At 46.3% G+C, this 26,641-nt stretch overlaps 5 protein-coding genes across 10 annotated transcripts in view; all 5 read left to right on the top strand.

Moving 5' to 3' along the window:
• Positions 1-295: 295 nt before the first annotated feature.
• setdb2 (SET domain bifurcated histone lysine methyltransferase 2) lies at positions 296-4,559 on the top strand. Its single transcript, XM_058619589.1, has 11 exons — positions 296-437; positions 735-848; positions 937-1,059; positions 1,144-1,283; positions 1,354-1,599; positions 1,672-2,000; positions 2,336-2,505; positions 2,573-2,784; positions 2,859-3,029; positions 3,108-3,196; positions 3,963-4,559. The coding sequence occupies exons 1-11, from the start codon at positions 404-406 to the stop codon at positions 4,138-4,140; spliced, it is 1,806 nt and encodes a 601-aa protein (XP_058475572.1). The 5' UTR covers positions 296-403; the 3' UTR covers positions 4,141-4,559.
• Positions 4,560-4,657: 98 nt separating this feature from the next.
• creg1 (cellular repressor of E1A-stimulated genes 1) lies at positions 4,658-7,575 on the top strand. The gene is made up of 4 exons (XM_058619700.1): positions 4,658-5,054; positions 6,120-6,239; positions 6,324-6,437; positions 6,943-7,575. The coding sequence occupies exons 1-4, from the start codon at positions 4,755-4,757 to the stop codon at positions 7,027-7,029; spliced, it is 621 nt and encodes a 206-aa protein (XP_058475683.1). The 5' UTR covers positions 4,658-4,754; the 3' UTR covers positions 7,030-7,575.
• Positions 7,576-7,866: 291 nt separating this feature from the next.
• Positions 7,867-10,302, top strand: LOC131447723 (T-cell surface glycoprotein CD3 zeta chain-like). 4 transcript variants are annotated; one of them, XM_058619739.1, is made up of 9 exons: positions 7,867-8,056; positions 8,282-8,321; positions 8,978-9,075; positions 9,215-9,259; positions 9,342-9,404; positions 9,492-9,527; positions 9,608-9,661; positions 9,753-9,782; positions 9,903-10,302. In XM_058619739.1, exons 3-9 carry the CDS (start codon positions 8,983-8,985, stop codon positions 9,966-9,968), a joined length of 387 nt encoding a protein of 128 aa, XP_058475722.1. In that variant the 5' UTR covers positions 7,867-8,056; positions 8,282-8,321; positions 8,978-8,982; the 3' UTR covers positions 9,969-10,302. The 4 variants fall into 4 exon arrangements, with proteins under 4 accessions (XP_058475722.1, XP_058475714.1, XP_058475694.1 ...); XM_058619731.1 differs by having other exon boundaries at positions 7,867-8,321; positions 8,981-9,075; XM_058619711.1 differs by lacking the exon at positions 8,282-8,321 and having other exon boundaries at positions 7,868-8,056.
• A 120-nt stretch (positions 10,303-10,422) lies between these two features.
• Positions 10,423-14,945, top strand: dnajc27 (DnaJ (Hsp40) homolog, subfamily C, member 27). Of its 3 annotated transcripts, XM_058619681.1 has the most exons (8): positions 10,423-10,828; positions 11,430-11,512; positions 11,608-11,677; positions 12,302-12,466; positions 12,551-12,673; positions 13,674-13,834; positions 13,920-14,063; positions 14,156-14,945. In XM_058619681.1, the coding sequence occupies exons 1-7, from the start codon at positions 10,742-10,744 to the stop codon at positions 14,050-14,052; spliced, it is 822 nt and encodes a 273-aa protein (XP_058475664.1). In that variant the 5' UTR covers positions 10,423-10,741; the 3' UTR covers positions 14,053-14,063; positions 14,156-14,945. The 3 variants fall into 3 exon arrangements, with proteins under 3 accessions (XP_058475664.1, XP_058475672.1, XP_058475654.1); XM_058619689.1 differs by having other exon boundaries at positions 11,430-11,461; positions 13,920-14,945; XM_058619671.1 differs by having other exon boundaries at positions 13,920-14,945.
• Positions 14,946-17,210: 2,265 nt separating this feature from the next.
• Positions 17,211-26,641, top strand: part of xdh (xanthine dehydrogenase) — a 9,891-nt gene continuing 460 nt past the window's right edge. Inside the window, exons 1-33 of the mRNA XM_058621656.1 lie at positions 17,211-17,497; positions 19,168-19,225; positions 19,790-19,886; positions 19,976-20,084; positions 20,157-20,283; positions 20,353-20,414; positions 20,497-20,571; positions 20,739-20,819; positions 20,958-21,102; positions 21,272-21,364; positions 21,430-21,581; positions 21,661-21,754; positions 21,844-21,953; positions 22,138-22,322; positions 22,410-22,572; positions 22,663-22,752; positions 22,829-22,998; positions 23,231-23,357; positions 23,442-23,658; positions 23,743-23,867; positions 24,014-24,147; positions 24,235-24,322; positions 24,406-24,492; positions 24,569-24,760; positions 24,841-24,986; positions 25,089-25,170; positions 25,268-25,363; positions 25,443-25,646; positions 25,721-25,773; positions 25,848-25,962; positions 26,047-26,112; positions 26,189-26,377; positions 26,455-26,622. Of these exons, the coding sequence (XP_058477639.1) occupies positions 17,372-17,497; positions 19,168-19,225; positions 19,790-19,886; positions 19,976-20,084; positions 20,157-20,283; positions 20,353-20,414; positions 20,497-20,571; positions 20,739-20,819; positions 20,958-21,102; positions 21,272-21,364; positions 21,430-21,581; positions 21,661-21,754; positions 21,844-21,953; positions 22,138-22,322; positions 22,410-22,572; positions 22,663-22,752; positions 22,829-22,998; positions 23,231-23,357; positions 23,442-23,658; positions 23,743-23,867; positions 24,014-24,147; positions 24,235-24,322; positions 24,406-24,492; positions 24,569-24,760; positions 24,841-24,986; positions 25,089-25,170; positions 25,268-25,363; positions 25,443-25,646; positions 25,721-25,773; positions 25,848-25,962; positions 26,047-26,112; positions 26,189-26,377; positions 26,455-26,622 (4,026 nt within the window). The 5' untranslated portion in view covers positions 17,211-17,371. The remainder of the gene's footprint in view (positions 17,498-19,167; positions 19,226-19,789; positions 19,887-19,975; positions 20,085-20,156; positions 20,284-20,352; positions 20,415-20,496; positions 20,572-20,738; positions 20,820-20,957; positions 21,103-21,271; positions 21,365-21,429; positions 21,582-21,660; positions 21,755-21,843; positions 21,954-22,137; positions 22,323-22,409; positions 22,573-22,662; positions 22,753-22,828; positions 22,999-23,230; positions 23,358-23,441; positions 23,659-23,742; positions 23,868-24,013; positions 24,148-24,234; positions 24,323-24,405; positions 24,493-24,568; positions 24,761-24,840; positions 24,987-25,088; positions 25,171-25,267; positions 25,364-25,442; positions 25,647-25,720; positions 25,774-25,847; positions 25,963-26,046; positions 26,113-26,188; positions 26,378-26,454; positions 26,623-26,641) is intronic.

Raw genomic sequence — 26,641 nt, 5'->3', positions numbered from 1 at the left:
CTCATGCTTTAGTGTCCGTAGAACTACGGCGGCCGTGACGGAGCATGTCATTGCGAACACGTAAATCACTTCACGGGCTGTAACGGCGGATCAATAAATCAAATGAAACCGTAATATTTTTAAAGACTTGTGTTTTTGAAACTTTGCGCGTTAGCCGTTAGCTCCAGCTGTTAGCTGCCCGGAGGAAGCTACGTGGTTAGCTGCTACACCCACAGCGGATTCGCTCCGGTTTATATCATGAGAACGTTAACGAAACATTAACGTCTTTAACTCGTTTATTTGTCCGCGAGGATGTCCTCGCGGCTCACCGCGGTTTTATTAACGTTAACGGTATAAAAAATACTGCTTCTGTTTGTAGCTGTGCTAAATTAGCTGAGTGCTAGCAGGCTAACGCTGTGCTCTGATGGAAACAGAAGCGTCAGATTCTCATGATGTCGGTAAGAAGTTTGGGATTAAATTAATCCGGATTACAGTTTACCCAGGTCGTGTTTAGATGCGGGTCTGTTTTAATGTGGATTAATTAAGAAGCAACAAATGGAACGATTTTATATTAATATAGAATATTAAAGGTCTAATGCAAGTAACTGTGTTTTAATGTTAGTTCTGATTAGACTTTTATAAACCTGGACCAGGTCTGATGTGGATTATCAGTCGTTTTCTGTGATTTACAGCAAATATTATAAATCTACAGAATACACATTTATTCATGTGACTCATCTCATTGTCGTCCTCAGAGCGGGCTCAGAGGTTCTGGGCTGAGCAGGACCTGGATCTGGTCTTTAGCTCCGTGTCTTCGTACCTGGACCACCTGAAGCGAGTCCTGAATAAGAACACAGCGACGGACAAAGGTTTGAGGTTCACTTTATCGTCTTCCTCCTACTCCTCCTCCTCTGATGAAGAGGTGGTTCCTGTTCTGACGTGTTTTTTTCCCCTCAGAGCTGGTTCAGGCGTTGAAGCTGCTCGAGTGTCTGGACCTGTGTCCGTCTGTCCCGGCTCAGGACCTGTGTCCGTCTGTCCCGGCTCGGGACCAGTCTGTGGTCCAGGTGGTCATCGGCGCAGGTTCGTTTTAGGCTTTTATTCTGAAACTCTGAAGGAACTGTGGACAAAGTGTGATTTTTTTTTTTTTTTTGTCTTTCTGCACAGATGAGCTGCAACCTGACTCCTCCCACCACAGTCCCTCCCCCCCCCCTGCTGCCTCTAATGGTGTGAGTGGTCCAGCAGCGCCCCCTGCAGACAGACAGCAGCCGCTGCCTCCGCTGGTCGCCGCCCACACGTGCAGCAAGGTACCGCCCCCGACTGCTCCGCTGTTCCTAATAAAACGACCCTGGGTTCATGTTGTTGTTGTCGCTCCAGACCTGCCTGCCCAGTTTACCCAGCATGCCTCAGTCCACGCCTCCGTTCTGGGGTCAGAACCCTCTGATGGTGCCGCTGCTCTGTGGCTTCACCAGACTGAGCGCCACGCCGTCTCCTCGCAGTGGAGGGGCGGAGCCTACGCTTCCGGAAGATGTTGTTTACCGAGCGCCGTGTGGAAAGAGCCTCTGTAACCATGACGACGTGATGCAGTTCCTGTTGGGGACGGAAACATACGACGTCCTGCAGGTGATGCGTCGCCGTGACGTTCTTCTCCTGGAGCTAATGCTAAGTTAACTGCGATCTGTGCCCCCCCTGCAGGTGGACTTCTTCACCTTTAACCCCACGGTGCAGTTGGACCCGCCCACGCCAGCGGGCCCGCGGCGTCCGGAGCTGGACCTGAGCCGCGGCACGGAGCCGACGCCAGTGGAGCTGTGCCCGGGCGACGACGGCGCTCTGCCCGCCGACTTCCGTTACCGTAGAGACCGCTGGCCTCACGGCTGCTTCCTGAGCCGAGGCCCCCTGCTGTTCAACGCCTGCTGCGACTGCACCGACGGCTGTGGCGACGCACGCCGCTGCGCCTGCGCCGCACTGACCAGAGGAGGGCGCCACTACGCCCACCACAGGCTGACCCAGCCCGTCCCCTCAGGGTGAGTCTTCTGTCTGTCAATGTGCAGCCCGTGGCCAAGTGGAAAGGGAACTTGGCTTGTAACCGGAGGGTCGCCGGTTCAAATTCCCACCCGGCGTAATGGGCTGGGGTACCCCTGAGCAAGGTACCCAACCCCATTGCTAACCCTAACCCTTCTCAGTGTGGCAGCCCACTGCTCCACTGCTCCTAATTCTAGGATGGGTCAAATGCAGAGGGATAATTTCCCTAAGGGGATTAATAAAATAAAAAAAATGTAAAGGCGCATTTCCACCGGCTCTCCTCGCCTTGCCACAGCACGGTTTAAGTAGCGTGTGTGTGTGTCTGTGTGTGTGTCAGTGTGTATGAATGTGGTCCGTGGTGCGGTTGCAACCGCGCTCGTTGTCAGAACCGTGTGGTCCAGCGTGGAATCCGAGTCCGCCTCCAGGTTTTCCAGACTGTGGATCGTGGCTGGGGAGTGCGTTGCCGTGACGACCTGGAGCGTGGCACCTTTGTGTGTATCTACGCAGGTGAGGACGAGGTGTGCGTCACATGATGACGATGATGTCACATGTGACTGACAGTTGTGATGTTCAGGTTTGATCCTGCAGCGCGTGGCGGCGCCCGCCGAGCCCCCGCCCCCCAAACTGGTGCGCTGCGACCTGCCGTCAGACGACGAGGTGGAGGTCGTCACCGAGTGGCTGGCTCCACCCGTCCTGGAGGCCCGGAGCAACCTGGTCGAGACCCCGCCCACCTCGCCACCCCTGCACGTCCCGGTGATCCAGAGGCCGAGCGACGCCGGCGCACAGGTCAGAGGTCGCGGTCACGTGATCACGTGGGCTTTTCTTCGTCCACGCGTCTGAAACACGTTCTCTCTCCTCAGACGCTGGGACCTGCTGCACCAGCGCCACCTTCAGGTCACATCAGCACTAACATGGCGGACGGAGGTGACAGAAGTGACCCGTGGAAGCGCGGCGTGAAGCGAGTGGCGGCGCCGGACCACGTTTACTTTCTGGACGCCAGCAGAGAAGGAAACGTGAGCCGCTTCTTCAACGTGAGTCCTGATGACATCATCGGCTCCTGTTAGCACGTTAGCATGTGTTGACCTTTTTTTATGTCTCCATGACAACAGCACAGCTGTCAATCAAACCTCTTCATCCAGAACGTGTTCATCGACTGCCATGACCCCGCCTTCCCTGTCCCCGCCTTCTTCACCAGCAGGTGTGTGTGTGTGTGTTGACGTGTGTTTCCTGTGTGCAGAGTGAGTGTGTGTTGACGTGTGTTTCCTGTGTGCAGCGTGAGCTTGTGTGTGTGTGCAGCGTGTGTGTGTGTTCACGTGTTTCCTGTCTGTGTGCTGACGTGTGTTTCTTGTGTGTTTCCTGTGTGTGTGTTGACGTGTTTCCTGTGTGCAGCGCGTGAGTGTGTGTGTGTGTTGACGTGTTTCCTGTGTGTGTGTGTGTTGACGTGTGTTTCCTGTGTGTGTGTGTGTATGTGTTGACGTGTGTTTCCTGTGTGTGTGTATGTGTTGTGTGTTTCCTGTGTGTGTGTGTGTATGTGTTGACGTGTGTTTCCTGTGTGTGTGTATGTGTTGTGTGTTTCCTGTGTGTTTCCTGTGTGTGTGTTGACATGTGTTTCGTGTGTGTGTGTGTGCAGCGTGTGTTTCCTGTGTGCAACGTGAGTGTGTGTGTGTGTGTTGACGTGTGTTTCCTGTGTGTTGACGTGTGTTTCCTGTGTGCAGCGTGAGTGTGTGTGTGTGTGTGTGTGTGTGTGTGTGTGTGTGTTGACGTGTGTTTCCTGTGTGTGTGTGTTTCGTGTGTGTGTGCAGGGTGTTTCCTGTGTGTGTGTGCAGCGTGTGTTTCCTGTGTGCAGCGTGTGTGTGTGCGTGTGTGTTGATGTGTTTTCTCTGTGTGTGTGTGTGTGTTGATGTGTGTTTCCTGTGTGTGTGTGTGTGTGTGTGTGTGTGTTGACGCATGTTTCCTGTGTGCAGCGTGGTGAAAGCCGGTTCTGAGTTAACGTGGAACTACTGTGACGACGCTTTAACGTCCTCGCTGCAGAAACAGGAAGTGGCGTGTCTGTGCGGCAGTGACGGTTGCCGGGGCAACTTTATCATCGAGGACAACCTGTGTGACATGTGCGAGGTCAAAGGTCATGGAGCCACTGATTAAACCAGGTGCAGACATCTTCTACTGTTACTCTGCTGCTCTTTTTCTAAATAAATCACTTTTTTAACGAATAAAGAAATCAATTGGACTCTTATTTTGAAAGGTTAATTTAAGTGGTGGTGTTGTGGTTTTTTTCCATTCATTTTTTGTTTTTTTGGCAGAAGAAAGCCTAGTATCATAAAACTTTTACTTTGAAAAGCTGTATGTGAGGTTTCCCAAGATGACTTCCTGTTGGGAGTATTACTGTTGCCATTAGAACAGATGCAACTTCCTGTTGGACAATGACTTTTGTTTTGAAATGTTTCACAAAATAACTTCCTGTTGGAGTTTTTTTTTTCTTGTTTATTGATGACGATTGAGCTTTTATTTTGTAATTCTGTAACTGCTTAAAACTAAAATAACTTCCTGTTGAGGGTTTCGCAACATTTCAATTCAGCTTTTGTTTTGAAATTCCTACGCGGCGCACTTCCCCGTTGACTCGCCTATTATTGTTGACGTTTAAGCCGGAAGTGGTGTCGGCTTTTATTTTGAAACTTCAGACCGGAAAAGGTGGGTTGTTTATATCGCGTCTCTCCCGGTTCTTCTCACCGAGTGTTTATGTTCTTCTGAGGCCGACCATGAGCGCTGCTGTGCGGCCTGTGAGTGCTCTCCTCCTCGGCCTCCTCTGGGCCTCTTCCGCCTCTGCCTCGGAGTTTTCGCGTCTCCGAATCCCGCCTCACGAGCAGGTGGCCCGGGTCGCCCGCTTCATCTCGCACCGATGTGACTGGGCCTCCATGGCCACCATCTCCAGCCACGAACAGGTGGCGGGTCAGCCGTTCTCCAACGCCTTCTCAGTGAGTGACGGCCCGCTGGGCTCCAGCTCCGGGGTTCCGTACATGTACCTGACCCGGATGGAGGTCTCCGTGCAGGACCTGGAGGTAGGACCGACTCGGGTCACTGACCCGGGAAGTTTCCTTGACTTTCTGTCAAGTTTTATCTTAATTCAGTCACTTTTTTCACTGAGGTTTGGTTTTTGCTGAACCTCATTGACAAAGCAGAGAATTTAAGGAACAACAGTCACTTTTTACAAGTTAATTGAAGTGAATTTGTATAATTCTGCTCTTAAATAAGTCTGCTGGAAGAACTTGAAAATCCCGTTCAGCTCACAAACGCAGTTTTATGTTATATATTCGTATTCTGAAGTGCCACCAGGGGGAGCTGCATATTGCCAGTCACGCCAGAACTTGATGATTTAAATTTTAATAATAAATACTATTATTTATGTGGGTCACACGGTGGTGTAGTGGTTAGCACTCTCGCCTTGCAGCGAGAAGACCCGGGTTCGAGCCCCGGTTGGAACAAGGGCCTTTCTGCATGGAGTTTGCATGTTCGTCCCGTGTGTGCGTGGGTTCTCTCCGGGTTCTCCGGCTTCCTCCCACAGTCCAAAAACATGCAATGTGGGGATAGGTAAATTGGACACTCCAAATTGACCATAGGAGTGAGTGTGAGAGTGAATGGTTGTTTGTCTCTATCTGTGTGTGGCCCTGCGATGGACTGGCGAACTGTCCAGGGTGTACCCCGCCTATCGCCCGATGTAGCTGAGATTGGCACAGCACCCCCCGCGACCCTCTGGTAGAGGATATATAGCGGTAGATGATGACTGACTATTATTTATGTTACATTATGTTATTTAAAACCATGTTACTGTAAGTTTTTATCACATTCTTTGTGATGCAAGTCGTGTTATTTGTGACATTAGTGACAGTTACATCATGAACAGCTGCGGTCATCTGATAAAAACGTCATGTGACTTATATTGCTGAGTCAGTGAGTGTGTGTGTGTGTGCATGCACAAACTGCTGTGTCACTGTGTGTGTGTGTGCACAAACTGCTGCGTCGTCACTCTTCGATAAACAGTTTTACAGAGTGAGCAGTTATTTTTGAAAAGGGAAATTAAACTGAAAACTGTGTGTGTGTGTGTGTGTGTGTGCTGCCCCCTGCAGGTGAACCCGTCAGCGTCTCTCTCCATGTCTCTCGCTCAGACAGATTACTGTCGTCAGCACAGGTTTGACCCTCAGAGTCCTCTGTGCGCTCGCGTCATCCTGTCTGGATCTGTCATGCAGGTACACACACACACACACACACACACACACAGCTGTAGTCTGAGCAGTCACATGACTTCGCTTCCTCTTCCTGCTGTCGTCCAGGTGAACGGGACGGAGGCGGAGTTTGCGAAGAAGTCTCTGTTCAGTCGACACCCGGAGATGATCAACTGGCCGACGGATCATAACTGGTTCTTCTCCAAGTTCAACATCACACAGGTACCACTGCGATCTTTGTTACGATGTTTGTTTCAATCATTATTACTATCTTTGTTACGATCTTTATTACGATCATTGTTATGATCTTTGTTACGATCTTTATTACAATCATTGTTACGATCATTGTTATGATCTTTATTACGAACATTATTACGATCTTTGTTACGATGTTTGTTTCAATCATTATTCCGATCTTTGTTACGATTACTATTCCGATCTTTGTTACGAACATTGTTACGATAACAAAGATTATTACAATCTTCGTTAAGATGTTTGTTTCAATCATTATTACGATCTTTGTTACGAACATTATTACGATCTTTGTTACGATGTTTGTTTCAATAATTATTACGGTCTTTGTTACGATCTTTATTACGATCATTGTTATGGTCTTTGTTACGATCATTATTACGATCTTTGTTCTTTTCCGATAACGATGATTTGAAAACACTGTCACAGCTGGTGATGACGTCATCACAGGTTAACTCCTCCCCCTGTGTTTCAGGTGTGGGTGTTGGATTATTTCGGCGGAGTAAAGATCGTAACTCCAGGCGAATATTTCCAGGCGTCGCCGTACAGCAAGTACCTGTGACGTCAGAGACGCTGTTTCCTGTCGTCCACAACTCTTCACTGTTCAGTCTGTTTAGACCAATCGATCAATAAAGTTGTGTTAAAACAGAATGAACATGTGGCTCTAAAGTGATCACATGATGAGAATTTAATGTCAAACAAATCAGATTTTCGTGTTTGTTTCTTCACGTTTAAAAGTCTTGAATTCAGTTTTGATGTTTTTTCTTTTTAAATGAACAGAAACAGAGTGTGTAGGTGTGACAGTCACATTATGTGTGTGTGTGTGTTTATGTGGTGTGCAGTGTTAGGGTTTGACCACAGGGGGCACTGTTAACTTTCTAAAAAACATGATGGCATTAAAAAGTGTACATTTGCACTTTATCTAGAAAAGTTAGTTTAATCTGAAAATATTTAATTCTGCACTTTAACAGAAACACAGAACATGTAATGAAGACAAATGTACATCCCATAATTCAAACCTTTTCAAACTAAACCATTTCTGCCCTTTGAGCTGAAATATTCAACCAATGTGACGTTTGATTTGTATAAATAAAGTTTTATAAACGTTGTTTGTTGTTTTTCTGTAAAAATCACTTTATTAAAATACATATATACATACATATATGTACGTACATACATATAAACTATATATGTTTGTACATATATACACTATATACAGTGTACATACATATATAGTGTATATATGTACGTATATACACTATATATGTATGTACACTATATATGTGCATACATATATAGTGTATATATGTACATATGTATTTACATATATGTACATATATATGTATGTACATATAGTACATTTGTGTAGAAACATGAACAAAGACTGTCTTCGTGTGTGTGTGTGTGTGTGTGTCACCTGTCACAGTAGCATCTCACCACTTCCTGTTCCACTTTGAGTTGACGTGTGTGTGTGTGTGTGTGTGTGTGTGTGTGTGTGTGCTGCAGAGACAAAGACGTGAAGTTTGAGTTGGATCTTCAGACGTGGACGCGTGTCCTCCTGCTCTTCACTGCTGTGTTTCCAGCTGCAGGTCAGATTCACTCACTCACTCACTCACTCACTCACTCACTCACTCACTTGCGTCGACTAAACTTTACATTTAACATGACATTTACATAAAGTGCTTTATTATCGTTAAAACCTGGAGGTTGAGCGACAAACCAGAGAAGAAGGAGGAGAAGAGGTGACATGTGACTTATTTTAACAACAAACATTTCAACATCAAATGAAATGAAATCACGTGTTTTTTCGTCAGTGAGAAGAAGAAGAAGAAGAAGAAGAAGAAGAAGAAGAAGGTGAGCAGCGGCAGCCATGTTGTCGTTTGTCAGGAAATGAGTCGTGGCTCAGTAGCATAGTAGCTAATGTGCATGAGCATCAATAAAAGTTGTCGTCATTATTTTGTTAAAGTCAAACTAATCAATCTTTTATATAATTCACTCGTCGTCTGTTCTGTCAATGTTCGTGTTTCAGTTCCTGACTTTGTGTTTGCGTTGAGGTGTGTGAGCGACAGGAAGTGTGTGTGGTTTCTTCCCCACACTGAGGTCATGTGACTCAAGTGTTTCACCTGCTCTTCATCTCCAAACAACGGCCATTTTAAACTGGCGCGTACAAAATGGAGGGAAGAGAACGACGACAACACGGAAACAAAGAGAAGCTAAAACCGGTGACTGCGTTTCCATGGAGACGTGATAATGATCATATGATACGTGGTGTGACGTGAGCGAGACCACGTGTGGTCACTTTGTGTCGCTGAGTTCAGTTGAAATGAAAAATGAAACATTTCAAAGGCCAAATTCCTTCAAATCACACATTAGAACTTAGTGATGGAGGCTCCACCCCCCGTTTTCAAAATAAAACCCTCAATTTCTGTATCCTTTACATCAGTGTTTACATGAAAACACAAGTTTTCAAAATAAAAGCTGATGTGGTACGTGACCTTTGACCTCCACAGAAGCCATGCATCTGTATGACCCCGGGCTCTGCTACATTCTGGACGGATTCCTCGGTTTGTACGGACTCATCATCACCGGCATGTTCATCAAAGAGAGGGTGACTTACACTGGAATTTATATATTTATATTATATATATGTATATTTATATGTATACATATACATACATATATTATATATGTATGTATATGTATATATATATATATGTTTAAAACTAATCGTCACATTTTTCCTGTAGTTCTTCAAAGCTAGAGTGAAGTCAGGCGACGACGCCATCTACACTGTGAGTGTCACATGATCACATGATCACATGATCACATGAACACATAGAATGACATCATCGTCTTCATGTTAAACACATTCAGGACCTGAAAACTCGGAGTGATGGAGGCTACGATGAACTGATGCGAGACACAGAGAGAGGACGAGTGAGTCTGTCTGTCCTCTGTCTGTCTGTCTGTCCTCTGTCTGTCTGTCGTCTGTCCTTTAATGCCTTTGATGTTGTGTTGTGACAGAACCGCTGGACGGACAACAACGACGCCACCTACACTGTAACAAACATCACATTATTATTATTATTATTATTTTTGTAAAGGGACATTACGCTGATTTGTCTGCTTTTATTTTGAAGGGCTTGAACAGACGTACAGAGGGAGAATATAAGGAGCTTCCTGTCAAACGAGAGGTCCCAACATTTTAAACCTTTCAAATCTTCATTTTATTTGTTTCACTTTAATTTGAAATCCTTTCATTATTTGTTTGTTTGTGTTTTTCAGCGTCAGAGAAAAACTGAGAAGGTTTATCAGGTGATCAATACTTTACTGATCATATACTGAACATTTACTGGTCCATTGACTGATTGACTGACTGACTGATTGACTGACTGATTGATTGATTGATTGATTGATTGATTGATTGTCCTCCAGGATCTGAGCTCAGTCACCAGAGACACCTACGACTCTCTCCAGATGCAGCCACTTCCTGCCCGTTAGCTCCACCTCCACGCCAGGATCCTCCGTCCGTCGCCTCACTTCCTGTTTGTGGATCAGTGATTGGCTGAAGGTGGCGTTCTATTTTGATTGATTAGTGATTTAGATGATTTAAAAACAAGTGATGTTTACAGTTTATACGTTTTATACATGTACGTGAAGTTTTCCTGAGAATTTAATGTAAACATATTTCTTTCTTTCATGAAGAGGCTAACATTTGCTCAATCCCACAAAATAGCTATATAACGATGTAATATATGTGTTGATTATGTAAATGACTGAATGTTTTCAGTGTAACATCATTACTGTGTGTAAATAAACATGAAATGTTAACATGTCGGCTTTTTTGTGGTTCATTTACCGTGAAAACTAAACACAACGGAAGTAATGCTTCACTCAGAGTTTTATTTTGAAAATAGTGAGCGGAAGCAGAATGTTAATTGACTTATTTGATGTTAGCATTTAGGCTATGCGGCTAGCGGACCCGCTGCGTCTGTGCCGTGTGTTACGATGGCAGCACAATCCAAACATTAGCTCTCATGCTAAACCAGGTCGCGTCATTCATTTGACCGATAATAATTATTCGATTTAAGGTTCGAGTCAATCTCAAGTCGCCAGTTTGCCAACGGTTGCTCGTTAGCCGCGTTAGCCGCGTTAGCCTCGGTTCCGACAACAACAACAACAGCAGCAGCAGCAGCAGCAGCAGCGTCATCGACACCGAATACCGAACACCGGCACGGTTTCACCTTTAAAACCGAACTGGAAAATCACTTCAGATGGAAACAAACGCGCCGAAAAGACGGGACAATAAAAAATCACTGCGTGTGAAGGTGATTAGTCTCGGAAATGCGGAGGTGGGGAAGGTAAGACTGTTATTTAGACGGAAAACTAATCCGAACATTTCCTGACGACGTGACATAAACACGTGTCTGAGTCATCATCTTTAATGACTAACGTGTGTTTGAATGAACGTGAATGTGTGAGCTGTAAGGATTTACTGGCTCTGTTCTGATGCGGAACTCTGTTTACAAAAGCATCATTTTAACGCGGCTTTGCTTGGAGCACTTCATTTTTACAGAAAACAAGATCCACTTACATTTATTTACAAAGACAGTCACCTTGTGATAATATCGGCATATATATATATATATATATATATTGACTTGTTGAGATGAAACAGTTTTATATTTTTCTTAATCTTGCTTTGCTCATAATTGTGAAATAACAGCACAGCATTGAGGGCGACTGCAGATTATGCATCAACTTTATTACTATTATAACTTTAATACTTTTGATTATTTCAACCTGACATTATCTTTGCACTCTGCTACCTAACAACAATCTATGCTATATCAACTATACAACTTTGTATTTTTAAGAAACCGCTGTTAAATGTGAAAATAAAGCAAAGTGACGGATAAATCATATAAATTATAACAAATTATAACCGTGTTTCCTCCACAGAGCTGCATCATCAAACGTTACTGTGAGAAGAGGTTTGTTCCCAAGTATTTGGCCACGATCGGTATCGACTATGGAGTCACCAAGTAAGTTCATCGCCATGGTAACCAATCGAATGATTTCCATGTTTGCTGTGCGTCTGTTGTGATGTGATGTGTGTGTGTGTGATGTGTGTCGACAGAGTTCAGGTGCGTGACAGAGAGATCAAAGTGAACATCTTCGACATGGCGGGACATCCTTTCTTCTACGAAGTGAGTCACCATATATTTTGGCTGCTGGTGCTCTGCTGCCTCGTGTGGTCACTTGTGTCACTGACGTCAATCTGAACATTTCAAACAGTCAAGTGACAAAATAAGACATTTGAACTGTGTGATGGAGGCAGCAGTGGTCACTGGTTTTCTCTGTGGGCTTTGGTGTGGGAGAGTGAGTGGTTTACAAAAGTCTGTGTAACAGTGAGATAAAGACGTGATCATGTGACGTAGATATCGTAGACTTAAACTAACGTAGATTGTATTTGCAGAGTCCTTAATTAGCCGTCAGAAACCCTTTTCCAGCTGGAAAATAAAGGTCTGTAAAGCACTCACTCTCCCACACACACACTCACTCTCCCACACACACACACACACACACACACACACACACACAAGTTGATCTGCTGCCTCCATCACTGAGTTCAAATGTCTTGTTTTGTCACTTCGGCTTTTAAAATCCCTCATTCAGACTGACCTCAGTGACACAAGGTGACCACACGAGGCAGCAGAGGAGCAGCAGCTCCTGTGTCCCCGCAGCTAAAATCACTGGTTTTCTCTATGAGGTTTGGTGTGGGAGAGTGAGTGAGTGTGTGTGTGTGTGTGTGTGTTTGTGACGTGTTTCAGGTGCGTAATGAGTTCTATAAGGACAGTCAGGGCGTGCTGCTGGTGTACGACGTCGGCCTCAGGGAGAGCTTCGACGCCCTCGACAGCTGGCTGGGCGAGATGAAACAGGAAATGGGCTCCCAGGCCAACATGGACAGCATCGTGTTCATCGTCTGCGCCAACAAGGTCGGACGCTGCTCGCCGTTTTTGTTGTCTTTAGTGTCGTCGCACAAAAAAGCTGCGATGATTAAACCTTGGACTGTCACACAGGTGGATCTGACCAAGCGACGGGTGGTGGACGAGGGGGAGGGCCGTCTGTGGGCGGAGTCCAGAGGGTTTCACTACTTTGAGACGTCAGCTCAGAGCGGCGAGGGAATCAACGAGATGTTCCAGGTCACATTTTGTCACCGTCAAAATCATGTGACACAATAAAGTTATACCAGTGAATTTCTGTTCATCGTCAGTGTAGAAAATCACCACAAGAGGGAGCTGCATCTTGTTTTTCACTTATTTAAGTCACGATATTTAAGTCACAATATTATCACGATTGTTAAGTCACAATATTATCACGATATTTAAGTCACAATATTATCACGATATTTAAGTCACGATATTTAAGTCACGATATTATCACGATATTTAAGTCACAATATTATCACGATATTTAAGTCACAATATTATCACCATATTTAAGTCACAATATTATCACGATAGTTAAGTCACAATATTATCACGATATTTAAGTCACAATATTATCACGATATTTAAGTCACGATATAATCACGATATTTAAGTCACAATATTATCACGATAGTTAAGTCACAATATTATCACCATATTTAAGTCACAATATTATCACGATAGTTAAGTCACAATATTATCACGATATTTAAGTCACAATATTATCACGATATTTAAGTCACAATATTATCACGATATTTAAGTCACAATATTATCACGATATTTAAGTCACAATATTATCACGATTGTTAAGTCACAATATTATCACCATATTTAAGTCACAATATTATCACCATATTTAAGTCACAATATTATCACGATAGTTAAGTCACAATATTATCACGATATTTAAGTCACAATATTATCACGATAGTTAAGTCACAATATTATCACGATATTTAAGTCACAATATTATCACGATAGTTAAGTCACAATATTATCACGATATTTAAGTCACAATATTATCACGATAGTTAAGTCACAATATTATCACGATATTTAAGTCACAATATTATCACGATATTTAAGTCACAATATTATCACGATAGTTAAGTCACAATATTATCACGATAGTTAGATCCAAACATTAAATGATTTTGTTAAACTCAATAATTGTGTGTGTGTGTGTGTGTGTGTGTGTGTGTGTGTGTAGGCGTTCTTCTCGTCCATCACAGACATGTGTGAAAATGGCGGGAAGCGTCCGGTGTCAGAGGTCAGCGCCGGCTTCACCAAAGAACAGGCCGACACCATTCGACGCATCCGCAACAGCAAGGACTCATGGGACATGTTGGGTGTTAAACCCGGCGCCACGCGGTGAGTGGACGCCCATGTGCAAAACAAAGCCCGCCTCCTCTGGGTCGTGTGTCTGTAACGTTGGCTCCGCCCTCCTGTGTTACAGGGAGGAGGTGAATAAAGCGTACCGTAAACTGGCCGTGCTGCTGCACCCCGATAAATGTGTGGCCCCCGGCAGTGAGGACGCCTTCAAGGCTGTGGTGAACGCACGCACATCACTGCTGAAGAACATCAAATAACACACACACACGCACACGCACACATCACTGCTGAAGAACATCAAATAACACACACACACACACACGCACACGCACGCACACGCACGCACACACACACACACACACACACGCACGCACACATCACTGCTGAAGAACATCAAATAACACACACACACACACACGCACACGCACGCACACGCACGCACGCACACACACACACACACACGCACGCACACATCACTGCTGAAGAACATCAAATAACACACACACACGCACACGCACACATCACTGCTGAAGAACATCAAATAACACACACACACGCACACACACACGCACGCATACACATGCACGTCGTCATGGAGACGTGGACTCAATAGCTGCATGAACAGTGTTCATTTATTTATCTGCTTTGTGCCAATTGTCAACTGATTTACTAACATGTGAGTGAGTGAGTGAGTGAGTGAGTGAGTGAGTTAAATCTAAAGACTCTTTGAGGCGAACACAAATCTGTGTGTGTTTGTCAGGGTCAAAGGTCAAATGTGTTTTCCTGCCAAAGGAGTGTGGCAGCAGGAACCAATCGTTGTCAGCTGTTTACTAGAAGGGGCGGTGCTACATTACTGTCAGTCACACCCATGACATTGATCATGTGATCACGTGTTTATGTTTGTTTACTTTATATCATTGTGTTTATTGTTCAAGTCAAACTTTGAAATAAAGTTAAGAATTTAAAGCTTTTTAAATCTGTTTCATAACAAACAAGTGAATTTACACATGTCAATCAAATGTCATGTGACTGACTCTGTCTGTGTGTGTGTGTGTGTGTTTGTGTCTCTGTCTGTGTGTGTGTGTTTGTGTCTGTGTGTTAAGTGCATGTTTAAATGGACAGTTTTTCAAATTAAAAGCATCATCTCTGACTCCAGCGTCGTCTCTTATTTTGAAAAGCGTGGACTTTAAAATATAAAAATGTTTCCAGTTAATCTTACTTTTCGTCTTGATGAATGAATGAATGAATGAATAAATGACTGATGTTTAGCGACAACTGTAACCGAACACGTTCAGATTGACCTGTTTGGAATTGGGGCCCAATCCCATCATGCACCTGGGCCCGGGCAGTTAATCTGAGAGGTTCCTGTTGGGATTAACGACGTGTGTGTGTCTTCGTTCTCGTGTGTGACGGTAAATGAAACATTAACACTGTGAACATTGTTTTTCCAACTCAACAACAGGTCAAAGGTCATGTGACGCACACACCACATGACTGAGATCTGAAGCATCCGTGAAGTTTGTGTGTTAAGTGGTTTTACGTGAGTGACACACACAAATACACACAGACACAAATACACACACTTATAAACACACAGACACACAAATACACACATAAACAGACACACAAACACACACAGACACGCACACAAACACACACATTTTGTCGTCATTTAGAATCTTTTCTATTTTTGATTGAAGATCATTTTTCTGACGTATAAAAAGAAGCGATCAAAGATCGGATTTCTGTTTCCGATATTTAACTGCTGTGAAGTGTGTGATTGGTGCTGGAGTTCCTCAGGGTTCTGTCCTCGCTCCGTTGGAGTTTTGACTCAGATGTTTTGTTGTCGCCGATGTTTTCGACCGTGTGACGACATCTGTAATCTGATCAGATTAGTTCTGAACCATGTGACCACACCCACTAGGCCACTCCGAGGCAGCAGGACAGAGAGTTGTCCACGTCATGTGACGCTAGCGCTTTAAACGTCGGATGCTCCTCCGCCTCACAGCGCACAGACCTCCCACTCTCGTTACCATGGACACCACCGACTGCACGGCGCTGGAAAGCGGTGACGGCGAGGAGGAGGAGCAGCCGAGCATCTGCGGTGCTATAAGCCCCGCCCCCGACCTGCAGGGGAAACAGCTGATGTGGCAGAACAGGTGGTTGAAGATCTGGACAGAGAGCGCCCACTGCTGGTACGTCTACTCCACCTACACCTGACTGCCCCTCCCACCCCTCTGGTCCATCATCGCCGGGGCAACCACCTTCACCTGCTGGTGGACGTCTGCTGTCACTACGGCGACCACGGCGTTGTCAGAAAGGTCTGTTTGTGTGTCACCGTGTGTGTGTCACTGTGTGTGTGTGTGTGTTTGTCTGTGTGTGTGTCACTGTGCATGTGTGTGTGTGTCACTGTGTGTGTGTGTGTATTTGTCTGTGTGTGTGTGTCACTGTGTGTGTGTCACTGTGTGTGTGCGTGTTTGTCTGTGTGTGTGTTTGTTTGTATGTGTGTGTCACTGTGTGTGTGTGTGTGTGTGTCACTGTGCATGTGTGTGTGTGTCACTGTGTGTGTGTGTATTTGTCTGTGTGTGTGTGTCACTGTGTGTGTGCGTGTTTGTCTTTGTGTGTGTTTGTTTGTATGTGTGTGTCACTGTGTGTGTGTGTCTGTGCATGTGTGTGTGTGTGTCACTGTGTGTGTGTGTGTGTGTGTGTTTGTCTGTGTGTGTGTCACTGTGTGTGTGTGTGTGTGTATTTGTCTGTGTGTGTGTGTGTCACTGTGTGTGTGTCACTGTGTGTGTGCGTGTTTGTCTTTGTGTGTGTTTGTCTTTGTGTGTGTTTGTTTGTATGTGTGTGTCACTGTGTGTTTGTGTGTCACGGTGTGCATGTGTCACTGTGTGTGTGTGTGTTTGTGTGTATGTGTGTATTTGTCTGTGTGTGTGTATCACTGTGTGCATGTGTGTGTGTGTATTTTTAAACAAAGGAAAACAATATCTTCTGTGTTTAAAGGGACAGTTCACTCTGTTCCTGAGTCGAATTGATTCAGTCACATGAAACATGGTGTGTGTGTGTGACTCGACTGTGTGTGTGTGTGTGTGTGTGTGTGTGTGTGTGTGTGTGTTTGTGAGAGACAGTTTGTATAAAAAGTGAAACTCGTCAAATAAACTCTGTGTTGCGTTTAAACATCCCATAATAAGTAGTATTCACCTTTCATTTGATGAGATTATCTTTGATAGAATTCTGTCACTGATGAAAAGCTGTGTTATCTTCACTGAACCTTTGTGTTCTGTGACCTTTGACCTCCACACACGAGTCTACCTTGAATAATCCGTTCATAATCAGGATTGCTGAGGTCACACACACACATCCGTTACCTTGGATTTTACTGACTTGTACAACTGTAACGTCCGACTCGCTTCGCCTCACCTGAACGCACCGGCCCGGTTCGGCTCCGGGACCGTCGGTGTGTGTGCGGCAGCAGGAGGGGGAGGGTCCGTTCCCGGTGGTTTCAGGTCTGCTGTGGACACGCCTCCTCTCAGAGGCTCGGCCCCTGACCCTAACCCTCAATAAAGAAGTGGATCAATGAAAGATTTTAGAGTCCTGCAGAGACGACGCAGCAGCAGCGACATGAACGGGTCTACCGCCGATACCGAGACCCGGTCCGGGTCCGACTCTGACGAGCTGGTTTTTTTCGTTAACGGCAAAAAGGTAAGAAATGCGCGCAGTTTTTTCTTAATATGGACAAAAAATAAACGAGATTTCGTCCGTGGTTTAAAGTTATAACACTTTGTTGCATCATTCATTATAAACGCGTTTAAAAACACTCGTGTTTGATTTTAATCACTGAGTTCATGTGTTTATGAGTTTATGATTTCATGTGTTCATGAGTTCATGATTTCATGTGTTCATGTGTTTATGAGTTTATGATTTCATGTGTTCATGATTTCATGTGTTCATGTGTTTATGAGTTTATGATTTCATGTGTTCATGATTTCATGTGTTCATGTGTTTATGAGTTTATGATTTCATGTGTTCATGATTTCATGTGTTCATGTGTTTATGAGTTTATGAGTTTATGATTTCATGTGTTCATGAGTTCATGATTTCATGTGTTCATGTGTTTATGAGTTTATGATTTCATGTGTTCATGAGTTCATGATTTCATGTGTTCATGTGTTTATGAGTTCATGTGTTCATGAGTTCATGAGTTCATGATTTCATGTGTTCATGTGTTTATGAGTTTATGATTTCATGTGTTCATGTGTTTATGAGTTTATGATTTCATGTGTTCATGAGTTCATGATTTCATGTGTTCATGTGTTCATGTGTTTATGAGTTCATGTGTTCATGAGTTCATGTCCCATTAGTAAAGAGGTTTTTATTCAACTATAAAAAATGTTGATTTAAGAGGACAAATAATGTGATTAAAGTGTGTGTCTGTGTGAGTGTGTCTCAGTGTGTGTGTCAGTGAGTCTGTGTGTCTGTGTGTGTGTGTGTGTGAGTGTGTCTGTGTGTGTATGTGTGTGTATGTGTGTGTGAGTGTGTCTCAGTGTGTGTGTCAGTGAGTGTGTCTCAGTGTGTGTGTGTGAGTGTGTCTCAGTGTGTGTATGTGTGTGTGAGTGTGTCTCAGTGTGTGTGTCAGTGAGTCTGTGTGTCTGTGTGTGTGTGTGTGTGAGTGTGTCTGTGTGTGTATGTGTGTGTATGTGTGTGTGAGTGTGTCTCAGTGTGTGTGTCAGTGAGTGTGTCTCAGTGTGTGTGTGTGTGAGTGTGTCTCAGTGTGTGTATGTGTGTGTGAGTGTGTCTCAGTGTGTGTGTGTGTGAGTGTGTCTGTGTGTGTATGTGTGTGTGAGTGTGTCTCAGTGTGTGTGTCAGTGAGTGTGTCTCAGTGTGTGTATGTGTATGTGTATGTGTGTGTGAGTGTGTCTCAGTGTGTGTGTCTCAGTGTGTGTGTGTGTGTGTGTGTGTGTCAGTGAGTGTGTCTCAGTGTGTGAGTGTGTCTCAGTGTGTGTGTGTGTGTGTGTGTCAGTGAGTGTGTCTCAGTGTGTGAGTGTGTCTCAGTGTGTGTGTGTGTGTGTGTGTGTCAGTGAGTGTGTCTCAGTGTGTGTGTGTGTGTCTGTGTGTGTGTGTGTGTGTGTGTGTGTGTGTGTCTCAGTGTGTGTGTGTGTCAGTGAGTTTGTCTCAGTGTGTTTGTGTCAGTGAGTGTGTGTCTGTGTGAGTGTGTCTCAGTGTGTGTGTGTGTGTGTCAGTGAGTGTGTGTCTGTGTGAGTGTGTCTCAGTGTGTGTGTGTGTGTGTGTCTCTGTGTGTGTGTGTGTGTCTCTGTGTGTGTGTGTGTCAGTGAGTTCACTTTTTCATAATCAACATTTCTGTTTTTGTGCAGATTGTGGAAAAAAACGTGGAACCAGAGACGACTTTACTGACGTATCTGAGGAGGAAGTGTACGACACACACACACACACACACACACACTGACATAATGTCCACTTGTTGTTTTTATTCGAGTGTGTCTTCAGCATCTTCATCGGTGTCCTCCGACTCTAATGACACGAAACTAAAACTAAAGCTAAAACTTAAGCTAAAGCTGAAGCCAAACCTAAAACTAAAACTAAAGCTAAAGCTTAACTGTGGAGAGCAGTGTCGGTGTAATTCGGGGACAGATGAGACAAAGTCCAGAGAAAGTTCGATAAAAGACTCCTGTCATAAAAAAGTCAAAGGTAGGTCACAGGTTGTCATGGCAACCACCAGGGACAACTGGGACCACATATGAACCTGATCCAGATCCTGGAATCTCCCAGGATCCCTTTAAGATTCAGTAACGACCCCAGGCTGTCCCTGGTGATCATTTATAGACACAAACAGGAGACTTTATGAAGACGTCCACAATGAGACACTTTGTGTATTTATGTGAACATGATTGTACATTAACTGTGTGAACAGGTCAATGTCTCTGAGTCCACACTGAACTGGGTCTGTGTGTGTGTGTGTGTGTGTGTGTGTGTCAGTGGGTTTAACAGGAACTAAACTTGGTTGTGCTGAAGGAGGATGTGGAGCCTGCACCGTCATGTTGTCCAGATACCAGACTCAGACTGGACACCTGCTGTATCCTCATTGTGTCATCGCTGTGTCCTCAGTTGTCAAGTGTCCTCATGAGGACAGTCATGTGAGTAAATGTCTTTAACGTTGTGCAGACATTGTTCAGTTAACGCCTGTCTCACCCCGCTGGGATCCTTACACCTGGTCGCCGTGACGACCGTGGAGGGCATCGGCAGCGTGGCTCGCAGACTTCACCCTGTGCAGGTAAAGTAATCTGATTACTCAGTAATCTGGTTACATGCATGGATGATTGATTGATTGGTGATGTCTGATCAGGAGAGGATCTCCAGAGCTCATGGCTCTCAGTGCGGCTTCTGTACTCCGGGCATCGTCATGTCCATGTACGCGCTGCTGAGAAACAAGGCCACGCCCACGATGGCGGATGTGGAGGAGGCGTTTCAAGGTGAACATTTTTTCATTTGTTGCCGTGACGATGAAACAAAAAAGTTGACGATGCTGTTGTTTTGTTCAGGAAACTTGTGTCGGTGCACGGGATACAGAGCGATCATAGAGGGATACAAGAGTTTCACTGAGGTCAGAGGTCACACACACACACACACACACACACACACACACACACACACACTGACACTGACCTCTGTCCTCTCACTTTCAGGAAGGCGGCTGCTGTGGTGGAAGTGGGCGGGGAAATGGCTGCTGTATGACCAATGACAAGCAGGGAGACACTGACGTGAGTGTGTGTGTGTGTCTGACTTCTGTGTGTGTGTGTGTGTGTGTGTGTATGTGTGTCTGTCTGTCTGTGTGTGTGTCTGTCTGACTTCTGTGTGTGTGTGTGTGTGTGTGTGTGTGTCTGTCTGTCTGTCTGTGTGTGTGTCTGACTTCTGTCTGTGTGAACAGGAAGTCACGTCTCTGTTTGATGCAGCAGACTTTGCTCCTGTGGATCCCACACAGGAAGTGATTTTCCCTCCTGAACTCATGGTAAACAACAACAACACAAACAAACTTCAGAGAATATAAACCATAATAATACAAGTGGATAATAAACTCACCTGTCTGAATTCCACTGGTCTCTCCTTCCTTCCTTCCTTCCTTCCTTATGTACTTGCATCCTCCTAGTCTCTCACTAAACACCAGAGGGGGGGGTGTCTGTGTTTCCGTGGCAACCGAGTGTTGTGGCTTCAGCCCGACAGTCTGGACGAGTTCCTGCAGCTCAAGTGGAAACATCCACACGCTCGAGTGGTGGTGGGAAACACTGAAGTGGGTGAGTGAGTGTGTGTGTCTCACTCATTCATTCACTCACTCATTCATTCACTCACTCACTCATTCATTCGCTCACTCTCTCATTCATTCACTCGCTCATTCATTTGCTCATTCACTCACTCACTCACTAATTCACTCACTCACTCACTCACTCACTCATTCATTCACAGGTATCGAGGTGAAGTTTAAGAACATGGTTTACCCGGTCATCTTGGCTCCGGCCTTCATCCCTGAACTCAACAGTGTGACTCACAGCGAGGATGGTGAGTTCACGACCTTTGACCCTGTGACCCTCTGAAGCCACGCCTCTCAGCTGACGTGTTTGCAGGTATCGTGTTTGGCGCGGCGTGCACGCTCAGCCACATGGGGGCGGTGCTAAAGCAGGCAGTGGAGGCGTGTCTTCCTCATCAGAACCAGGTGTTTCTGGCCGTCCTGGAGCAGCTGCGCTGGTTCGCTGGACAACAGATACGCAACATGGCGGTGAGTCACATGACCTGGGTGTGCCGTGTGATCATGGGACTGTGCAGTTATTGTGTTGTTGTTGTGTTGTTGTGTTCAGGCTGTTGGTGGAAACATCATGACAGCGAGTCCCATATCAGACCTGAACCCTGTTTTCATGGCAACAGGCTGCAAACTCACACTGATGGACAAAGGTAAGTCCTTCTCAACAGCTCCCTCTAGTGTCCACTTTTATACAGACGTCCCTGCTCTTGACCTGTATGTGTGTGTGTGTGTGTGTCAGACGGCAGTCGCGTGGTTCAGATGGACGACGGCTTCTTCACCGGTTACAGGAGAACTATTGTGCGACCACAGGAGATCCTGGTCTCTATAGAGATCCCATACAGCCAGAAGGTGACAGTAACAGCTGTATGTTGCCTAGCAACAGCTGTCCATCATTTTGTATCTACTGTCTGACCACGTTCACTAACCCATTACCAAAAAAAACCTCTGCAAATGACCCAGGACCAGTGGCATCAGTTGCCTAGCAACCACAGTCACAGAAACGACTCGATCACCTTGTCTTTTCCCGCCTCAGACTCAGTTCGTCTCGGCCTTCAAACAGTCACCTCGCCGCGAGGATGACATCAGTGTCGTTACCGCGGCGATGAGTGTCACCTTTACTCCGGGAACCAACGTCGTCCAGGACCTGAGACTGAGCTACGGCGGCATGGCAGCGACCACGGTGCTGGCCAAGAGGACGATGAACAGACTGCTGGGAAGGTAACACACACACACACATCTGGCCACTTTCCTGGGGCTAATGCTAAGCTAACTATGTTTACACCTGATCTCTCTGATGTCATGCAGACATTGGGAGGAGGAGCTTCTGCAGGAGGCCTGCTCCTCATTGGCTGAGGAGATGACCCTTGACCCCTCAGTGCCTGGTGGCATGGTAACGTACCGGCGAACTCTGACCCTCAGTCTCTTCTACAAGTTCTACTTGATGGTTCTGCAGAAGCTCAGACGGCAGGTGAGACGCCGTCAATCTGAGGTCTAATCTGGATCTGGATTAACGACGCCCTTCCATGTTTGTGACAGGAGTTTTGTTTTTCCCTGTCAGGGTGTGAACGTGGACGAGGTTCCCTCGGACTCTCTGAGCGCCACTCAGATTTACCACCCACAGGCGCCCTCTAGTGTTCAGATCTACCAGGTACATCAGCTCTGAACACAGACACTTTACATGTAAACGTCACATGTTCACGGTAATTATGACATTTATCCTACAGGGGGTGCCAGAGGGGCAGAGCGGGAACGACGTGGTGGGTCGTCCCATAATGCACCTGGCCGCCATGAAGCAGGCGACAGGTGAGGCGGTTTACTGCGATGACCTGCCGCTGTACGAGAACGAGCTCTTCCTGTCGCTCATCACCAGCAGCAAAGCTCACGCTAACATCACGTAAGATCGCAACTCTGTAGTTAAAACACTTCCTACAGAGTCTCACCTGTAGGAGTCTCACCTGTGCGAGTCTCACCTGTGTGAGTCTCACCTGTAGGAGTCTCACCTGTGCGAGTCTCACCTGTGCGAGTCTCACCTGTGCAAGTCTCACCTCTGCGAGTCTCACCTGTAGGAGTCTCACCTGTAGGAGTCTCACCTGTGCGAGTCTCACCTGTATCCTTGTTTGCCGTAGGTCTATCGATTCCAAGGCGGCGCAGAGTTTTCCTGGCGTCGTCTGTTGCGTGTTTGCCGACGACGTTCCGGGGTCAAACATCACTGGAGTGATCGAGTCTGATGAGACTGTCCTCGCCGACCGCCAGGTGTGTTCCCATTGTCTTTATCCAGCAACCAGATGACACTGTTAGGTTCAGGTGATTGACATCGCCCCTGCCCTCCCCCTCCAGGTGACGTGTGTGGGTCACATCATCGGCGCCGTGGTAGCCAACACACAGCATCACGCACAAAGAGCCGCCAAGGCCGTCAAGATCCAGTATGAAGAGCTGGAACCCATCGTTACCATCCAGGAGGCCATTGCTGCCAAGTCCTTCTATCAGCCAACCAGAACCATCCAGAAGGGAGACCTGGAGGCGGGGTTTAAACAGGCAGATCACATCCTGGAGGGTAGGACAGTCCGTCTGAGACACTCCCTCCTGATCAATCACAGCTGATCACATGTTGACACCTGATTGTTTGGTCGATTGTCAGGTGAGATCCACATTGGGGGTCAAGAACATTTCTACCTGGAGACAAACGTCACTTTGGCCATTCCCCGAGGAGAAGATGGCGAGATGGAGCTTTTTGTCTCCACGCAGTCTGCCACCAAAACACAGGTAACGCTACCAAAATGCTACAGTCATGCTAAGGAAACGCTCTGCTAATGCTCTGCTAGGCTCTGCTAATGCTATGGTCATGCTATGATGGCGCTAGGGTTACAAAGATGTGTGAAAATTAAACGTTTGTGTCTTCTGTCCATCAGACGCTGGTGGCGAAGGCGCTGGGCGTCCCGGCTAACAGGGTGGTGGTGCGGGTGAAGAGGATGGGCGGAGGCTTTGGCGGGAAGGAGAGCCGAACCACTGTATTGTCCTCCGTGGTTGCCGTGGCAGCAAATAAGTACGCCCGTTAATCACTTCTGTGTTTTACGCAAAGAACAAACCAACTACGTCTTCAGAGACATTGTAACATTTTCTGTGTTGTCAGGCTCAAGAGGCCAGTGAGGTGCATGCTGGACAGGGACGAGGACATGCTCATCACCGGAGGAAGACACCCATTCTACGGGAAATACAAGGTCGGACGACGCTCCCTCCTGGAGAAGGTTTCTGTGGAACCGTCTTGAGTGTATGTTTTAATTGTCCTCTCATGTGTCTCCAGGTTGGGTTCCTGAACAGTGGTAAGGTCGTGGCTCTGGATGTGTCGTACTACAGTAACGTAGGAAACTCCATGGATCTCTCTCTGTCGGTGAGCATCACTTTTTAAGATTTCCCGATCACACTGTACGCCGATGAAATGCTGACGTTGATATTTGTCCTTTGAGATCATGGACCGCGCCCTGTTCCACATGGAGAACTCGTACAGTGTGGCGAACATTCGCGGCCGAGGCTTCCTCTGCCGCACCAACCTGCCGTCCAACACTGCATTCAGAGGCTTTGGAGGACCACAGGGCATGATGGTCGCTGAGAGCTGGATGACCGACGTGGCTCTGACTCTGGGGAAACCGGCTGAGGAGGTTTGTGGATAATCGATAAGCAAACAATCAGACATGACAAACCAGCTCAACTTGACTTTCAAATGGATATTTTTCTGAAGGTGCGCCGGTTGAACCTGTACAAGGAAGGTGAGTCAACACCGTACAACCAGATTGTGGATAACGTAACTCTGGACCGCTGCTGGGATGAGTGTCTGTCCCGGTCTGGATACCACCGACGCAGAGCTGCCGTAGAGCTCTACAACAGGTAAAAGCACCTGGATTCCACTTTTGAAACCCAATCAGGTCCTGAAGGTTCTGGACATTCAGCAACAATTACAAACTGCTTTGTCTCCTCGTCTTCTGTCAGACAGAACCGATGGACAAAACGAGGTCTTGCCATCATCCCCACCAAGTTCGGTATCAGCTTCACTGCTGTTTTTCTCAACCAGGTCAGATCAGACAAAACTAAATCATACTTGAAAGGTTTCTATGACTTCAGGGTTTTTAATCAATCCAGATTCTGTTGTGGTATGTCTATGTCTCCAGGCTGGAGCTCTGATTCACATCTACACAGATGGTTCAGTACTGTTGACTCATGGTGGGACAGAGATGGGACAAGGCCTCCACACCAAGATGGTCCAGGTGCGAAAGCTGATCTATTTATTTTTTTTGCCAATTAATTTCCCATTTTCAAATGCACTCATTGTGGTTGTGGGTCCAGGTTGCGAGCAGGGTTCTGGGTATCCCCTTTTCAAAAATCCACATCTCAGAAACCAGCACAAACACCGTTCCCAACACCAGCCCCACCGCTGCCTCTGCCTCCTCCGACCTCAACGGCGCTGCTGTGAAGAACGCCTGCGAGGTCCTGCTGAAGCGGCTGAAGCCATACAAGACCGAGAACCCCAAAGGATCATGGGAGGAGTGGGTGAGCAGCAGGACCAAGAATTTTTAAATTGTTGTCTCGGAAACAAATGACGTAAAACATTGTTTCTGTGGCAGGTGAAAGCTGCATACCTCGACCGCGTCAACCTGAGTGCAAACGGATTTTACAGGTGAGTACAGTCTGTGAGAAGCTGCTGCGGTTCTTTGGTTCAGTTCTTTTAGTTTGGACTCTGTTTGTTCTCAGGACTCCAGATCTCGGATATGACTTTAAGTCAAACTCAGGCCGAGCGTTTCACTACTACACTTACGGAGTGGCGTGTTCAGAGGTGGAGATCGACTGTCTGACCGGCGCTCACAAGGTCTGCACCAACTACTGCTGCTGACTGATCTCATTCAGTTTTAGGTCCACCGCTGTTTACACTTCCTGTTTGTTTATGATACAGAACCTGAGCAGCACCATCGTGATGGACGTCGGTCACAGTCTCAACCCGGCGATAGACATCGGACAGGTGAGTCAATGCATCAGTAATGCGTGAGTTAACGGTCACCGTTCAGTTGGTTCAGCGTGTCCTTATGTCTGTGCAGGTGGAGGGGGCGTTCATGCAGGGTCTGGGTCTCTTCACCCTGGAAGAGCTTCATTACTCACCCCGTGGTGTCCTCCTTACTCGAGGTCCAGGTTCTTATAAGATCCCGGCCTTTGGGGACATTCCTACCGAAATGACCGTCTCGCTGCTTCGCGATGCGCCAAACCACAAGGCCATCTTTGCCTCCAAGGTCAGACCTCGGACACTTGGACCACTTCACGTTCACATTTCTGAAGAAACAACTTCATCTAATATTGTGTTTTCCAGGCGGTGGGCGAACCGCCACTCTTCCTAGCTTCATCGGTTTTCTACGCCATCAAAGACGCCATCATGGCTGCCCGGGCGGAGTCAGGTATGAGCGGTCCATTCAGGCTGGACAGCCCCGCCTCTGCCGAGAGGATCCGCAACACCTGCAGCGACCACTTCACCAAACTGGTATGAGAAACCCTTCAGG

The sequence above is a fragment of the Solea solea genome, chromosome 2, assembly GCF_958295425.1.
Source record: "Solea solea chromosome 2, fSolSol10.1, whole genome shotgun sequence".
NCBI classification, from domain to species: Eukaryota; Metazoa; Chordata; class Actinopteri; order Pleuronectiformes; family Soleidae; genus Solea; species Solea solea.
The sequence above is the reverse complement of the archived record's forward strand: the minus strand, read 5'-3'. Positions and strand labels throughout refer to the sequence as shown.

Excerpts from the sequence above, each read along its gene's own strand:
- dnajc27 (XM_058619681.1), top strand. The coding sequence starts at position 10,742 with ATGGAAACAAACGCGCCGAAAAGACGGGACAATAAAAAATCACTGCGT. Across the intron at positions 10,829-11,429 it reads GAAATGCGGAGGTGGGGAAG|AGCTGCATCATCAAACGTTA; the intron begins GTAAGACTGTTA and ends TTTCCTCCACAG. Across the intron at positions 12,674-13,673 it reads GAATCAACGAGATGTTCCAG|GCGTTCTTCTCGTCCATCAC; the intron begins GTCACATTTTGT and ends GTGTGTGTGTAG.
- setdb2 (XM_058619589.1), top strand. The coding sequence starts at position 404 with ATGGAAACAGAAGCGTCAGATTCTCATGATGTCG. Across the intron at positions 849-936 it reads GAACACAGCGACGGACAAAG|AGCTGGTTCAGGCGTTGAAG; the intron begins GTTTGAGGTTCA and ends TTTTCCCCTCAG. Across the intron at positions 1,284-1,353 it reads CCGCCCACACGTGCAGCAAG|ACCTGCCTGCCCAGTTTACC; the intron begins GTACCGCCCCCG and ends TTGTCGCTCCAG.
- LOC131447723 (XM_058619739.1), top strand. The coding sequence starts at position 8,983 with ATGCATCTGTATGACCCCGGGCTCTGCTACATTCTGGACGGATTCCTC. Across the intron at positions 9,076-9,214 it reads GCATGTTCATCAAAGAGAGG|TTCTTCAAAGCTAGAGTGAA; the intron begins GTGACTTACACT and ends TTTTTCCTGTAG. Across the intron at positions 9,662-9,752 it reads AGCTTCCTGTCAAACGAGAG|CGTCAGAGAAAAACTGAGAA; the intron begins GTCCCAACATTT and ends TGTGTTTTTCAG.
- creg1 (XM_058619700.1), top strand. The coding sequence starts at position 4,755 with ATGAGCGCTGCTGTGCGGCCTGTGAGTGCTCTCCTCCTCGGCCTCCTC. Across the intron at positions 5,055-6,119 it reads TCTCCGTGCAGGACCTGGAG|GTGAACCCGTCAGCGTCTCT; the intron begins GTAGGACCGACT and ends TGCCCCCTGCAG. Across the intron at positions 6,438-6,942 it reads CCAAGTTCAACATCACACAG|GTGTGGGTGTTGGATTATTT; the intron begins GTACCACTGCGA and ends CCTGTGTTTCAG.